The following is a 16,415-nucleotide window of genomic DNA, read 5'->3' on the forward strand; positions in this document are numbered from 1 at the left end:
TCCGGTAACTGTTCATTAGCAATAAAACCGCTCTGTTGTTTGTCATCCCGAACGCGGTCAGCACTTTTCACAGTCGCGCTTTTCCCCCCAGCGGCTGGCCTCTCCGCGTTTTTTTCGAAGATAAGCCCCAACGCCTCGAACGGCTTTCGTCCCCGGGTCGGTTTCGCGCGTCTCGTTACGACCTCAGGACCCGACCCCGCCCCCGCCCCCGCCCCCGCCCCCCGCCCCCCGCCCCCCCGGGGGAACGCGCTCGCTTCCGCTATCAGGCGCTGGCGTCTCACCAGTAAACTCCCATTTGAGTCCGCGTGACCGCTCTCGCTGTTCCTCTCGCTTTGTGAGGTGTTCTGTAGGGAGACTGCAAAAAAAAAAAAAAAACCTGTCGCACTTCCAAAAATACCGCTTCCTAACAGTTCTAATATTACAACGTTAATCAGCTCCGCAGTAGACTTTGACCCCGGGCAGGAAACCCATACATAGATTTTTTTTTATTGTTAAACGTTTTCTATTTTTAAAGACTGGATATTTCTCTGAGGAAGAGATTCTCTCTGAGGAAGGGCACTTTTCTGAAAGGTGCATTGGGCCTCATTCACAAAACATGCATACGATCACATTTGATCGTACGTCGTGCGTAAGAACGTTTCCAAGAACATTTCGGCATTCATAATTTTTTTTCTTAGCTGTGTTTGTTCGTGGCTGTTTCCTTCTGCGAATCACATGAACGCGATTTCGCACAAAATTTAGTCAGCATTCATCATCTCATACATCTGGGATACGCACGTGTGACGACCGTCTCTAATATGGGGCGATATAGCTCAGGAGGTAAGACCGATTGTCTGGCAGTCGGAGGGTTGCCGGTTCAAACCCCGCCCTGGGCATGTCGAAGTGTCCTTGAGCAAGACACCTAACCCCTAACCGCTCTGGCGAATGAGAGGCATCAACTGTAAAGCGCTTTGGATAAAAGCGCTATATAAATGCAGTCCATTTACCATTTAATATTGTCTCATTTTTATCGTAGTTACAGGAGTCGGCCAGTGTGTGCGGTGCACCCCTTTCTAATTGAGAGCACCAGGGGGGTAAACCCTATAATAAGGAAGCCCCAGTGCTTTCTGGGCCGCTTTTCTCTCTCTCTTTCTCACTCTGTTCCAGGTAATCCGGTTGGACGGCCTGCAGGTTTTTCCTTCACCCTCTTTTCTTCACAGGTTTTGCGTTGTACATTCACATCCCATGCACACGCGCATCCATACACATTTAATACAAATACCCTACATTTCACTCATACATGTATCATTGTTTTCTTCTTAATAAATAATTCCTTTGTTGAAAAGTATACCTTGTTGTGTTGTCTCCCTTTTTGTCGCGACTATAGCTTAAGTCGTAACGCGCAAAAACAAAGCCAGAGCTCGCAAAGTCGGCTATCCTGCGTTTCAACGATAAACTCCGAAACATATTTATGTCAAAAGTGGAAAAGGCGAAGGCAGCATTTTAAAAAATGTGCAGGTTGAGCCAAAGCGGAGTCACGCGAGATGAGTAAGACCTAAAAATAATGCGTTCAAACCGGCCTTCCCTGCCAACGCAGACAAGTTCTTCATTCGCGTTTATTTGAGGGCTGAGTATTTCCCTAATTCACAAAAATGGCCTAGTCTGAATCAGAGAAACACGCAGGGTATAAAAAAAAGGAGAAAAAAAAGGCATTAAGTAAAGGGCTTATGAAAGGCTTATCAAGTGACTTAATGGACATTTTTAAAAAATCCGAGCAGCATGTCCATTTCAGTGATAAGATAATACCCTGTATTAAAACAGTAACAAACCTTTCAATTTTGGAACAAGCTACTTCATCCTCCCCAACTCTGGAGATAATTCCAGAAAAACGGGTAGTGAGCGAGGATCAGTGGTTCTGAACGTGCTGTTCCTCTGGGGGGGGGGGGGGGGGGGGGGGCTGATATAGCAGCGTGAGCAGCGACCGCCTGCCGGGGGGGGGGGGGGGTAGAAGCACAAACCGGTTTTTCTCGTGCGATGGAGACAGGCCGCCACTCTGCCTTCCCAGACTGCCTCTGACAGTACTGAGAGAACGAGGGTCCGACGCCCGAGCAGCGGACCAGTCCGGATCGACAACCGCCCTCAACTCCGCCCTCAAAACCGCCCTCAACTCCGCCCTCAAAACTGCCCTCAACTCCGCCCTCAACTCCGCCCTCAAAACCGCCACGCTGTCTGTGACTGCTCCTCACCCGTCTGTCTGTCTGTCCGTCTGTCTGTCCATCAGCCTAACTTTCATACAAGGGTACCATCACGCTCACCCCTTCCCTGAAGTCATCTCCCCCCAAAATCAGCAGATACAGCACCTCACAAAGGAAAGATTATTATTATTATTATTTTAAAGAAGGTATCGGTTCAAGCATTGGTGCCGTTTTAAAAGTATCATTTTAGGATGATAGGCACAACACCACCATGCCAGACCCCAATCAACAGGACGTCCCGTCTGAGAGACTGTACTGTACACTAGCCCACCATGCAGACCCCCATCAACAGGACGTCCCATCTGAGAGACTGTACTGTACACTAGCCCACCACGCCAGCCCCCGATCAACAGGACGTCCCGTCTGAGAGACTGTACTGTACACTAGCCCACCATTCCAGACCCCAATCAACAGGACGTCCCGTCTGAGAGACTGTACTGTACACTAGCCCACCATGCCAGACCCCAATCAACAGGACGTCCCGTCTGAGAGACTGTACTGTACACTAGCCCACCATGCCAGACCCCGATCAACAGGACGTCCCATCTGAGACTGTACTGTACACTAGCCCACCATGCCAGACCCCCATCAACAGGACGTCCCGTCTGAGAGACTGTACTGTACACTAGCCCACCATGCCAGACCCCAATCAACAGGACGTCCCGTCTGAGAGACTGTACTGTACACTAGCCCACCATGCCAGCCCCCAATCAACAGGACGTCCCATCTGAGACTGTACTGTACACTAGCCCACCATGCCAGACCCCCATCAACAGGACGTCCCGTCTGAGAGACTGTACTGTACACTAGCCCACCATGCCAGACCCCCATCAACAGGACGTCCCGTCTGAGAGACTGTACTGTACACTAGCCCGCCATGCCAGACCCCAATCAACAGGACGTCCCGTCTGAGAGACTGTACTGTACACTAGCCCACCATGCCAGACCCCAATCAACAGGACGTCCCGTCTGAGAGACTGTACTGTACACTAGCCCACCATGCCAGACCCCGATCAACAGGACGTCCCGTCTGAGAGACTGTACTGTACACTAGCCCACCACGCCAGCCCCCGATCAACAGGACGTCCCATCTGAGACTGTACTGTACACTAGCCCACCATGCCAGACCCCAATCAACAGGACGTCCCATCTGAGACTGTACTGTACACTAGCCCACCATGCCAGACCCCAATCAACAGGACGTCCCGTCTGAGAGACTGTACTGTACACTAGCCCACCATGCCAGACCCCGATCAACAGGACGTCCCGTCTGAGAGACTGTACTGTACACTAGCCCACCATGCCAGACCCCGATCAACAGGACGTCCCGTCTGAGAGACTGTACTGTACACTAGCCCACCATGCCAGCCCCCAATCAACAGGACGTCCCATCTGAGACTGTACTGTACACTAGCCCACCATGCCAGACCCCAATCAACAGGACGTCCCGTCTGAGAGACTGTACTGTACACTAGCCCACCATGCCAGACCCCCATCAACAGGACGTCCCGTCTGAGAGACTGTACTGTACACTAGCCCGCCATGCCAGACCCCAATCAACAGGACGTCCCGTCTGAGAGACTGTACTGTACACTAGCCCACCATGCCAGCCCCCAATCAACAGGACGTCCCATCTGAGACTGTACTGTACACTAGCCCACCACGCCAGACCCCCATCAACAGGACGTCCCGTCTGAGAGACTGTACTGTACACTAGCCCACCATGCCAGACCCCGATCAACAGGACGTCCCATCTGAGAGACTATACTGTACACTAGCCCACCATGCCAGACCCCGATCAACAGGACGTCCCGTCTGAGAGACTGTACTGTACACTAGCCCACCATGCCAGACCCCGATTAACAGGAAGTCTCGTCTGAGAGACTGAACTGTACACTAGCCCACCATGCCAGACCCCGATCAACAGGACGTCCCGTCTGAGAGATGTACTGTACACCAGCCCACCATGCCAGACCCCAATCAACAGGACGTCTCGTCTGAGAGACTGTACTGTACACTAGCCCACCATGCCAGCCCCCGATCAACAGGACGTCCCGTCTGAGAGACTGTACTGTACACTAGCCCACCATGCCAGACCCCGATCAACAGGACGTCCCATCTGAGAGACTGTACTGTACACTAGCCCACCATGCCAGCCCCCCATCAACAGGACGTCCCATCTGAGAGACTGTACTGTACACTAGCCCACCATGCCAGACCCCGATCAACAGGACGTCCCGTCTGAGAGACTGTACTGTACACTAGCCCACCATGCCAGACCCCAATCAACAGGATGTCCCGTCTGAGAGACTGTACTGTACACTAGCCCGCCATGCCAGACCCCAATCAACAGGACGTCCCGTCCGGCATGCGCCGTCATTGCAGAAGGCTGGAACCGCTGAAGGCGAAACCGCCCAGCAGGTCCCTTTCTGATCAGCCCCAGTGCATGCTGGGAAAGCGCTCGGTGCTGAAGGATACATTTCCTCAAAGTAGTCGATGTGCGGGGGCTGCAGGATGTCCAAGGCGGAGAGAACCTGCGAGGAGAAGACTGCATGAGGACTGTCTCTGTGCATATCAGCATGTGCGTGTATGTGTGTAAGAGTGTGTGAATGTGTGTACATGTGTGCCCGTGTGTGTGTGTGTGTGTGTGCGTGCGTGTGTGACTGTGTGTACATGTGTGCGCGTGTGTGTGTGTGTACATGTGCGTGTGTGCCTGCGCATGTGTGTATAGAAGTGTGTGTGTGTGTGTACATGAGCGTGCACATGTGTGTGTGTGTGTGTGTGTGTGTGTGTACATGTACGTGGGTGTGCAGCCATCAAATCACATCACATCAGTAGAGTCAAATCTGCCAGAGAAGGTCATGCAAACCACAGGGGGAAAGATAACTGCACAGCATCACGCTCATCAGAATCATCCATACTCTGATCCATACTCTGGTTATACTGAGTGTGGGAGCAGAAGAAACAGTATTCACCCCCCCCCCCCCAAAAGGAGGGATAAAATACAACTCCTACATTAAAACACCTTTCGAAGTCATATTTAGCCAAATGAGTGGCAGTCAAAAGAGGTTTCAGTCAGCTCAGCTTTAACTGCGACTGTTAATGATGATCAATCAAACACAATTACACAATTAGGAGGGAGCTGAGCTGGCAAAACTAAGCGGTTGCTGTGGGAGTGGTTTAAATTACGGGTTGCCGTGGGAGGGGTTTAAATGAGGGGTTGTTGTGGGAGTGGTTTAAATGAGGGGTTGCTGTGGGAGTGGTTTAAATTACGGGTTGCCGTGGGAGTGGTTTAAATGAGGGGTTGCTGTGGGAGTGGTTTAAATGAGGGGTTGTTGTGGGAGGGGTTTAAATGAGGGGTTGCTGTGGGAGTGGTTTAAATGAGGGGTTGCTGTGGGAGTGGTTTAAATGAGGGGTTGCTGTGGGAGTGGTTTAAATGAGGGGGTTGCAGTGGGAGTGGTTTTAATGAGGGGTTGCTGTGGGAGGGGTTTAAATGAGGGGTTGCTGTGGGAGTGGTTTAAATGAGGGGTTGCTGTGGGAGTGGTTTAAATGAGAGGTTGCTGTGGGAGGGGTTTAAATGAGTGGTTGCTGTGGGAGTGGTTTAAATGAGGGGTTGCTATGGGAGTGGTTTAAATGAGGGGTTGCTGTGGGAGTGGTTTAAATGAGAGGTTGATGTGGGAGTGGTTTTAATGAGGGGTTGCCATGGGAGGGGTTTAAATGAGAGGTTGTTGTGGGAGGGGTTTAAATGAGAGGTTGCTGTGGGAGTGGTTTAAATGAGGGGTTGCTGTGGGAGTGGTTTAAATGAGGGGTTGCTGTGGGAGTGGTTTAAATGAGGGGTTGCTGTGGGAGTGGTTTAAATGAGGGGTTGCTGTGGGAGTGGTTTAAATGAGAGGTTGCTGTGGGAGGGGTTTAAATGAGTGGTTGCTGTGGGAGTGGTTTAAATGAGAGGTTGCAGTGGGAGTGGTTTAAATGAGGGGTTGCTGTGGGAGTGGTTTAAATGAGAGGTTGCTGTGGGAGGGGTTTAAATGAGAGGTTGCTGTGGGAGGGGTTTAAATGAGAGGTTGCTGTGGGAGGGGTTTAAATGAGAGGTTGCTGTGGGAGGGGTTTAAATGAGAGGTTGTTGTGGGAGTGGTTTAAATGAGAGGTTGCTGTGGGAGGGGTTTAAATGAGAGGTTGCTGTGGGAGGGGTTTAAATGAGTGGTTGTTGTGGGAGTGGTTTAAATGAGAGGTAGCTGTGGGTGGGGTTTAAATGAGGGGTAGCTGTGGGTGGGGTTTAAATGAGAGGTTGTTGTGGGAGTGGCTAAATGAGGGGTTGTTGTGGGAGTGGTTTAAATGAGGGGTTGCCATGGGAGGGGTTTAAATGAGGGGTTGCTGTGGGAAGGGTTTAAATGAGGGGTTGCTGTGGGAGTGGTTTAAATGAGAGGTAGCTGTGGGTGGGGTTTAAATGAGGGGTAGCTGTGGGTGGGGTTTAAATGAGAGGTTGTTGTGGGAGTGGCTAAATGAGGGGTTGTTGTGGGAGTGGTTTAAATGAGGGGTTGCCATGGGAGGGGTTTAAATGAGGGGTTGCTGTGGGAAGGGTTTAAATGAGGGGTTGCTGTGGGAGTGGTTTAAATGAGGGGTTGCTGTGGGAGGGGTTTAAATGAGGGGTTGCCGCGGGAGTGGCTAAACGATGGGGTAAAGGGCTGTGATGCAGTAGTGCCACACTCTCACTCACGTTGTCGTGTTTGAAGAAGCAGAGCATCTTCAGCTCGCGGAAGACCCTCTTGCAGGAGACGAGGTTCTGGAAGACGTTGGGCATCTTTTTGAGGGCCACCCGCTTGCCATCCCGCGGATCCGTCACTGACCTGTGGGGGGGGGGGGGGGGGGGGGGGGCGGAGAACAACCAAACGTCACCAACTGGGCAATCCAAACTGGGCATAAGCTCACTGAAAAGACCATAACCTGCCAATAACAACGTACCACAAGCACACATTCATGCACAGCACAGGTGGAATGCACATACAGTTAGCGGTTAGCATAACATTAAGGAGAAAACGTGCACACTGTAAGCACCAACACACACACACACACACAAGCACACGCACACACGTACACATACACGCACCTGGCTACAAAAAAAAAAAACTAATATGCAACACAAAATCAAAAGATGCTTTTTAAATTTTCTCTGAGCTTGTGAACGTTCCCTCTGGGTATCCGGACACTCTCAATGCTCATGAACATGACAGATTAAACAGCCAGCTGAGGACTACTCTGGATATTATGGCCCCAGAAAAGATAAAAAGTTCTCAATAAATCCAGACACGACTGATGAATGGATTAATTTGACAATGGCCACAAAGTATAACACAAATGGGAGGAGAACAAAAATTACAGGTTGATTATGAAATCCTTACGGAACCAACGGGGTCTCTACAGAGCTGTTAAGACTGCAAGACAGGCATATTCTTGGTTATTGATGAAACTATAAATTCCCAAGTGCTTTTCTCCACTATCCATCACAATTCACCGGAGGAAACTGGAGTACCCGGAGGAAACCCAAGCAGACACAGGGAGAACATGCAAACTCCACATAAAAAGGCCCAGGCTGGATTCAAACCCGGGACTTTCTTGCTGTGAGGCGACAGTGCTACCCACTGCAACACCACTCTCTCTCTCTCTCTCTCTCTCTCCAAAGCAAGAGTTACAAAGAACAACAGTAATAACAAATAACATTATAATAAAACCAACTCTACAACCTGTAAACTAATATACTCATATGCGCATACAACATAAACAAAAACATAAGCCTACACATACAGCCATATAATATACAGTATGTAAATAACAATTAACTGCAGATGTTGACAGTCATTGCGCTTCTGTGTTGATGACAGGTTGTCACATACAGTGCAGCTAGTGAGGCTGTGCGTCCTTCAGCCAGTAGTCATTTTTGTTTATCGGGAAGTGTGGAAGTATTATTTTTCTATTTTCAAAGAACTTGCAAATTTCTGGAAGTAGTACTTTTCTATTTTCAGAGAACTTCTTGCGAATTTCTGTATATTTATTGCAGTATAGACGGAAGTCTCTCCCTCTCCCTCCCTCTCCCCCTCTCTCTGCTCATTGCTCTCTCTCTCTCTCTCAGCTTTCTGAGGACTGAGAGGTATTTAGAGGAATATAAACAAGCAGTTTCACTCCTAAACTACAGACAGAGCCTAAAGCACTCAGCCATGCTGGGCTATAAGGCTGCTGAACAGCCAGAAATTTTACCCAGCATCTCCCTAATCCCATCCTGGCCTGTGCCCCCCCCAACCCCCCCCGCCCCACAGAGCTACCGTCACACGCCAACTGCCCGAAATCTACTCAATGGGTCCTTGTCACACAGGGACAACTGCTTCCTCAAGCTTCATCGAAATTCCACACCGAGTCACGGACAGACAGGGGAAATCGCACAGACACAAGCACACGACACAAGCTAGGACTGCCAATCCTTCAGGATCGCCCTCACACTGCACAAGGCCCCACACACAGGTGTGTTCATCATTAGACAAAGCAGCAACAGGAACGAAATAACAGTTAGCATAAATATAGACATTGTTTAATCAAATCAAAAAGATTTGAGCTCATACAAATACATATTTTGTTACAACAGGAAAAATACTTCTATCTTTCAATTCAATTTTATTTGTATAGAGCTTTTTACAGAGAACGGTCACAAAGACACTCCAGATGCTCCAGACAGCATCAGGGCATGGGCAGGGGAGGAACACGTCATAGTGTCTTTGAACCCTGACCCTACTTACCCCACCATAAAAGAAACTAATTGTAACGGGACTAATTGACAAATTGAGGCTTAACCCGAGCTGTGGATTTGGAGCTCCATCAGACCCCCACTGGACCGGTGAGTGAACTGCAGGGGGGGCGGAGCCACGGCACACAGAAGCCCCATCCCCTCTCCCTCCGCCCGGGCCGCACGCCCAACACCAGACTGCCCCCCCCCCCCCCCCCAACCCGCGCCGAGGGTCACAAGGTCTTCACGGGCCTCGGCGAAGATTAAAGCGAGAGAGAGAGAGAGAGAGAGAGACAGAGAGAGAGAGAGGGGGACAGAGAGAGAGGGAGAGAGGGAGAGAGAGAGAGAGAGAAAAAGAGAGAGAGAGAGACAGAGAGGGAGGGAGAGAGAGAGAGAGAGAGAGACAGAGAGAGAGAGACAGAGAGGGAGGGAGAGAGAGAGAGAGAGAGAGAGAGAGGGTGTCTGTCTCATCTAATCCCGTTGCGCCCGTCAAACTTTCAGCACACGTCATCCGCGCAAAATCTGCCTCGGCTGGCCCGGAGCAGGACGTGTTGTTTTTTTTTGTTTTATTTTTAGTGGCGGAATGAGACGTGGAGGCGGGGCGACGCGGGCTCGCTAACGGCCTCACTCCCGGCGCGCGGTTCACACGCGTTTCTCACACTTTTCTCACGCGTTCTAAAACAGAATGAAAGAGCGAATGGAGCGGGAGAGGAAGGCTGCTCCATTCTTTAAAACAGGCTTGTTTCAGGTTCAAGGGGAATCTGATGGGATTAGATTCCTGCACACTCACGAGCGCTTTCGCAAACGAACACATCAATGTGTGTGCACACACGCACTCACTCGCACACACACACATACGCACACACGCACACACACCCTTTACAGGCTTCCCCAGCCGGACCCTGTGTTTCTGTCAGCCGCTCAGCTCTAGCTGTGACCGTGACCGTGACCGTGACCGCAAGCGGTCCCACTGGGAGCGGTGACGGACCTGCACGCATTCTGACCCTCACTCCCCCCCCCTCCCCACGAACACTAAGTAAACCCAGCCTACTGACGCCACCTCAGACGTGCACACACACACGTACACACACACGCGAGCGCGCACACGTGACCAGCGCGCAGGTGGAGAGCTCAGGGCCGTCGTCGCCGCAGTTTACAGCAGGACCCGCTTATCCTTTGCCCCTCGGCTCGGAGAGAGGGGGATTGTGGGTAACGGTCACGTGACTGGCCGGTGTTCCGTGCGAGTCTGCTCACGCCACAGCCCCTTGGGGGGATAAGCTCTGACCCGCTAAGCGCCTGACAAAAACAGCTCATTTACTTAAAACACTGCCGGAGCCGCACGGAGAGGGGCGCGTTCAATCTAAGCACCACGGTGCCCACCGCTGAGCTCTCTCCACCCACACTGCCCTGAGTTCAGCGCTCTATCAAACAGAGCCTAAGCACCCGCTTGCTGAAATTACATATGCGGTATTTTTAAATTTGGTAACCTCATTTAGTTTGGAGCGAGTTGAGAAAATGTATAAATCACAATCGGTAAACTTATTATACTTATTATAAACCACTTCCAGTCATAATAGAACATTTCTTCAGGGAAGCCAAGTGATAAGCGAAAGAAGCAAAATAAGAAAGTGAAACTATAACAAAAAAAAAAACAGAAAATGCAAACGGCAGCTCTTATTTGATTAAACATTCCTCCTCAAGTCACTGAATCCACGGGCTATGGCCATCAGTGCATGACTTCAGAACGAGGCCCCAAGGGCTGCTGGGAAATGTAGGCAAGGCCACCTCTCCGGTGCCTCTCAGACCCTGCCGAAGAGGACCTGATCCGTCTCATGAATATTAATTAGGTCTGGAACTGGTGCTGAATTCTGAATGGCTGCCAGTCGCAATAATTCAGCAAGTGTGTGCGCAGGGACTGGAAGCAGAGACTAGGAGCGATGGCCGCACTGCCGCTGAATATTCATGAGGCACCTGTGTTTCAGACGCTAATGACTCCGACGGGCCAGAATCTGGTGCTTCCTTCCTGTCCCGGCTACAGCGTTCAGTGGCGACTCTGAAAAGCCCTGTCCAGACACTCACAGCCTATGAATATTCATGCAGAAGATAGATTTTGTTCTGAATGATTTGGCCGTTGAAATCAAAATTACGCATAGCCATGAATTATAAATGGACATTCAAATATGTTAGAATCTTGAAGCAAACCAGCATTCGTGAGCTTGGCTGAAAACCTTTCATGCTAGACGTGCACGAAAGGAAATTATTTCACAACGTAAATCTGAAGAGAGCATCAACATTTCAGTACAACTAATACAGTGGCCTGGATTAAATCTCAATGTGGCCTCAAACGTTTGCTCGCAATGAAATTCACGAGCAGCATTTTCATTCATCACAAGCAATCTGGTGAGTTCATCTATTTGAGTTAAAAGTAAGGACAAAAAAATCTCACTGAACCCAGGCCAGGCATCTCCGATAATCCTACAGATTTTAGAGACAAAAAGAAACTACACGAAGGCCAAAGAGTACTATTACAATTAGATGAACAAAAACAGGAATTTTAATTATTAATGAATTCATTTCTAATCATGAGGGCAGGCCTTTTCTGTTCTTATGTTATTTTTGACATCAAGGCTTCAGCACATGTCAAAAATGTGTTCAGCAAGAAAAACAAAAAAATACACACACACACACTCATGCGCGTGTGAAACACACACACACACACTCATGCGCGTGTGAAACACACACACACACTCATGCGCGTATGAAACACACACACACACTCATGCGCGTGTGAAACACACACACACACTCATGCGCGTGTGAAAGACACACACACACACACACACACTCATGCGCATGTGAAACACACACACACACACACACACACACACACACACACACACACACACACACACACACTCATGCGCGTGTGAAACACACACACACACACACACACACTCATGCGCATGTGAAACACACACACACACTCATGCGCATGTGAAACACACACACACACACACACACAGAAGCAGTGTTATCAGAGAGCAGGCGGCTGAAAGCGGCAGTGGGGCGTAACCGTGGCGAGGAGGCAGCTGGAGGCGGGCGGTTTGGCGGTTTGGCGGGAACAGAGAGGGTAATCAGCTCGGGCTTTGAGAGGGATGCCAGAGAGGAACCTCCGGCAGGCCGGGTTTGGCATCTACCGAGCGCCCGCTACCCCCAAACTCAAACCCAACCCCCCCCCCGCCCCCCGCCACCACCCGCAAACCCAACCCCCCCCTGCTGCCACCCACTTTCTTCCAGTTATTTTGAGATGCGTTTCACCTCCGTCTGGAGAATTGGCCACCGAGGCATTTTATCAACTCTACCCCTCTAAGAACTTTCCAGCACATCCTCATTTTCCCTCCTTTTCTCCCCACCGCTGACAGCTCTACGCACTCACAGCCACAGTGCGCTCCACAGTGACCGGAGGAGCGGCTTGTCCCTCCTCACCGGCGAAACCTGGCAATCCGCGGGCACCTGCAGACGTACCTGCTGGCGCGCGACGGAGACGCCAGCTGCGCTGACGGCGCCCGGGCAGCCGCGCTGACGGCCGCGGGCATCCGCGCGGGGGGGAACAAACCCCAGACCCGCTTAAACGCCGGCTGCGCTCGCGCCTTTCAGAGCTCTCCGCAGATTTGGGTCAATGGCCTACTTATTCAGGAACTAAAAAGGGTAGCGCGCGCACACACACACACGCACGCACGCACGCACGCACGCACGCACGCACGCACGCACGCACGCACGCACGCACGCACGCACGCACGCACGCACGCACGCACGCACGCACGCACGCACGCACGCACGCACGCACGCACGCACGCACGCACGCACGCACGCACGCACGCACGCACGCACGCACGCACGCACGCACGCACGCACGCACGCACGCACGCACGCACACACACACACACACACACACACACACACACACACACACACACCACAACAGTCTGTGCATGCCCAGGGCTGGAGGGCTGGAGGGAGGGAGAGAGAGAGAGAGAGAGAGAGAGAGAGAGAGAGATGGAGAGACAGACAGAGTGAGAGAGACAGAGAGAGATAGAGAGAGAAAGAGATGGAGAGACAGACAGAGCGAGGGAGACGGAAAGAGAGAGAGAGATGGAGAGACAGACAGAGTGAGAGAGACAGAGAGATAGAGAGAGAGAGATGGAGAGACAGACAGAGTGAGAGAGACAGAGAGAGATAGAGACAGAGAGAGATAGAGAGAGAGATGGAGAGACAGACAGAGTGAGAGAGACAGAGAGAGATAGAGAGAGAGAGATGCGTGCACATTGCTCAGGCCCAAATTGAAAATGTGAATGAGAGTGTGAGTGAGATACTAACACTTATTACAGACACTAACACTACCAACACCAACCAGCCTCAAGGCGGCCATACGATCCTTTACAGAATTAGACCAAACCAAATTATGACTGAAGACAAAGAAAAACGAATGACTTACTGGAAAAAAAAAAACAAACACACAAACTCAACACAAGTCGCGCACGGTAAATATCCCCGCAGTGAAAACATTCTGCCGTTATTAGAATGCCTGGCCTTTGCTCTTAGCCAGCCTCCGCACCCTAACGAGGAACGGAGAGGCTTCTTTTCTGCAGGCGTGAATCTGCATCTCGCGCGACAGGTCTGACCTCACACATCAAAGCCATGATCAGAGCCTGTTAGTCACCTGCATAGCAGAGAGCCTAACTCACCCTGAGAGACGTACTGCAGGTATGCACACTACAGTCAAACAGCCAACCCAAACCGACCCAACGGACAACCCAACCCAACACACAACCCAATCTAACAGACAACCCAACCCAACACACAACCCAATCTAACAGACAACCCAACCCAACACACAACCAAAACCAACCCGACAGCCAACCCAAACCGACCCAACGGACAACCCAACCCAACACACAACCCAACCCAACAGACAACCCAACCCAACAGCCAACCCAAACCGACCCAACAGACAACCCAATCTAACAGCAAACCCAAACCAACAGACAACCCAACCCAACAGACAACCCAATCTAACAGACAACCCAACCCAACACACAACCCAATCTAACAGACAACCCAACCCAACACACAACCAAAACCAACCCGACAGCCAACCCAAACCGACCCAACAGACAACCCAATCCAACAGCCAACCCAAACCAACAGACAACCAAAACCAACCCAACAGACAACCCAATCTAACAGCAAACCCAAACCAACAGACAACCCAACAGCCAACCCAAACCAAACCAAGTACCAGCAGCAGCAAACCCAGGAATGGAATCTGGTTAAAAAAATTGTGGTGTGTAAAATGGTCTCTCTTACGCACCTGTGGTATATAATCTGAAAAGAACTTTGATTTGAACATGAAAGTGCTTTGCTATTACCCTGTCTCATGAACGCGACCAGCAAGTCATTTTCCTCTAAATAAGGCTGCAATCCAACATGTTTACCCCCCACACTGTTCAAGCATAAAATGATCAATTAAATATTATTCTTAAAGCACAAACACAGCGCACTTCAGAGATTCACACGCAGCCCTCAGACGCACAGCACCTCCACACAACCAGCAATTAACTCACATCCAGCAGAGCGAGATTTTATTTAAATAACAATGGTAATAATAATGATGATTTAGTCATGGTATTCTGAGCATGCCACTATTTAAAATGCAAAGCGATGGCAGGACCATTTTATAAATGAGTCCCCTGGCCCCGCCTCCAGGCCCCGCCTCCACGCGTGTGTATGGGTGTGTGTGCGTGTGTGCGCATGCGTGCGTGCATCAGTGCGCACGTTCACTTCCTCTGCAGTTTTAGATCAGAGGCCTGGCAGGTGCGGCCTGAAAGGCCCTCCAGTTTCAGGTGCGTCTATAAAAAGAGCGGGAACAATGCGGCCATCAAACGGCAGCCAGCCCCAGCTGCTCTCCAGGAAGCGTCCAACAGCGCCTCAGCGACCGCCCCCCCGCGCACTCGCACGTCCCCGTCGCACGAGGGGGAGGAGCCTCTCCGGCCACGTTTCTCTTCGACGACCCGCACGCAGAGGGTCAGTCACGCGGGTGTGTTTTACGTTCAGGCACTCATTCAGAAAGACTTTAATAAGTGCAAACACACAGGGTGGAGGCAACAAAGACAGCCGAAGCCATTCGGGTCACAACCACCAGCAGTCTAAACAAAGCCAGAGGCCACAGTACGTACAAGGCGGAAACGGTACCATTTCTAGGAAACGCATGGGTAAAGGGATATACACCACATGACCAAATGCATGTGGACACTCCTCCTAATTGGTAGTTTCAGCTACTTCAGCCACACCCATTGCTAACAGGTGCATAGAATCAAGCCTACAGCCATGCAGTCATCACAGACAAACACTGGCAGTTTAATGGGCTGTACTGAAGACTCTCAGTGACTTTCAAACGTGGCGTTGTCATAGGATGCCCCCTTTCCAACAGGTCAAATTTCTGCCCTGCCAGAGCTGCCCCAGTCAACAGTAAGAGCTGTTGCTGTGTAGGAGAAACATATAGGAGCAACAACAGCCCAGCCACGAAGCAGCAGGCCACACAAGCTCACAGAACAAGATCACTCAGTCACTGCCCATCTTCCGAAGTGGTCTGACTTAAGACTATACCGGGACTAACCATAACTAGCCTTCTCTGCAGGGCACTCCCAATCTAGGATCGCTCTTATCACTTACATCCTTCCACTTTGCTCCTGTAGCACTTTTATGCTACACGTATACTTCCAGTGACACTTTTCATGCTACATGTACCTCCATCCAGCACTTATATTGCATTGTATCGTTATCTTGATGTTGTACCTTGTTGTTATGCCTCCTAGTTTGACTTAACACTACTCTCTGACCTAGCCTATGCTTACTGTGTGAACTGGACTTAATGTGTTCAAGGCTATGAATAACTGCCACATAATGAGTATTGTACCTTATTGGACCTTCGTTACGCACTTATTGTACCTTAACGATCTTCGTTATGCACTTCTTGTACGTCGCTTTGGATAAAAACGTCTGCCAAATGAACGTAATGCAACGGGACTGCAGAGGGACTGCAAAGCCTGTAGCCCATAAACATCATCTGTCCTTAGCTGCAACACTCACCACAAACTACGTCTGGAAACATCGTCGGCACAAGCACCTTTCGTCAAGAGCTTCATGAAATGGATGTCCATAGCCGAGCGGCCGCACACAAGACCGAGATCACCACGCGCAATGCCAAGCATCGGCTGGAGTGGTGTAAAGGACTCCACCGTTGGACTTTGGAGTGCTGGAAACGCATTCTGTGGAGTGATGAATCACGCTTCGCAATCTTGTAGTCTGACACACGGATCTGTGTTTGGCGAATGCCAGGAGAACACTATCTG

The 16,415-nt window shown here is 50.6% G+C and overlaps 1 protein-coding gene across 1 annotated transcript in view; it reads right to left on the reverse strand.

Moving 5' to 3' along the window:
* nlk2 (nemo-like kinase, type 2) overlaps window positions 1-16,415 on the reverse strand; it is a 44,564-nt gene that overhangs the window by 14,990 nt on the left and 13,159 nt on the right. The window contains exons 2-3 of the mRNA XM_035384641.1: window positions 6,949-7,078; window positions 4,713-4,768 (exon numbers count right to left, since the gene is read on the reverse strand). Of these exons, the coding sequence (XP_035240532.1) occupies window positions 4,713-4,768; window positions 6,949-7,078 (186 nt within the window). The remainder of the gene's footprint in view (window positions 1-4,712; window positions 4,769-6,948; window positions 7,079-16,415) is intronic.

Source organism: Anguilla anguilla, chromosome 12 (assembly GCF_013347855.1).
Source record: "Anguilla anguilla isolate fAngAng1 chromosome 12, fAngAng1.pri, whole genome shotgun sequence".
NCBI classification, from domain to species: domain Eukaryota; kingdom Metazoa; phylum Chordata; class Actinopteri; order Anguilliformes; family Anguillidae; genus Anguilla; species Anguilla anguilla.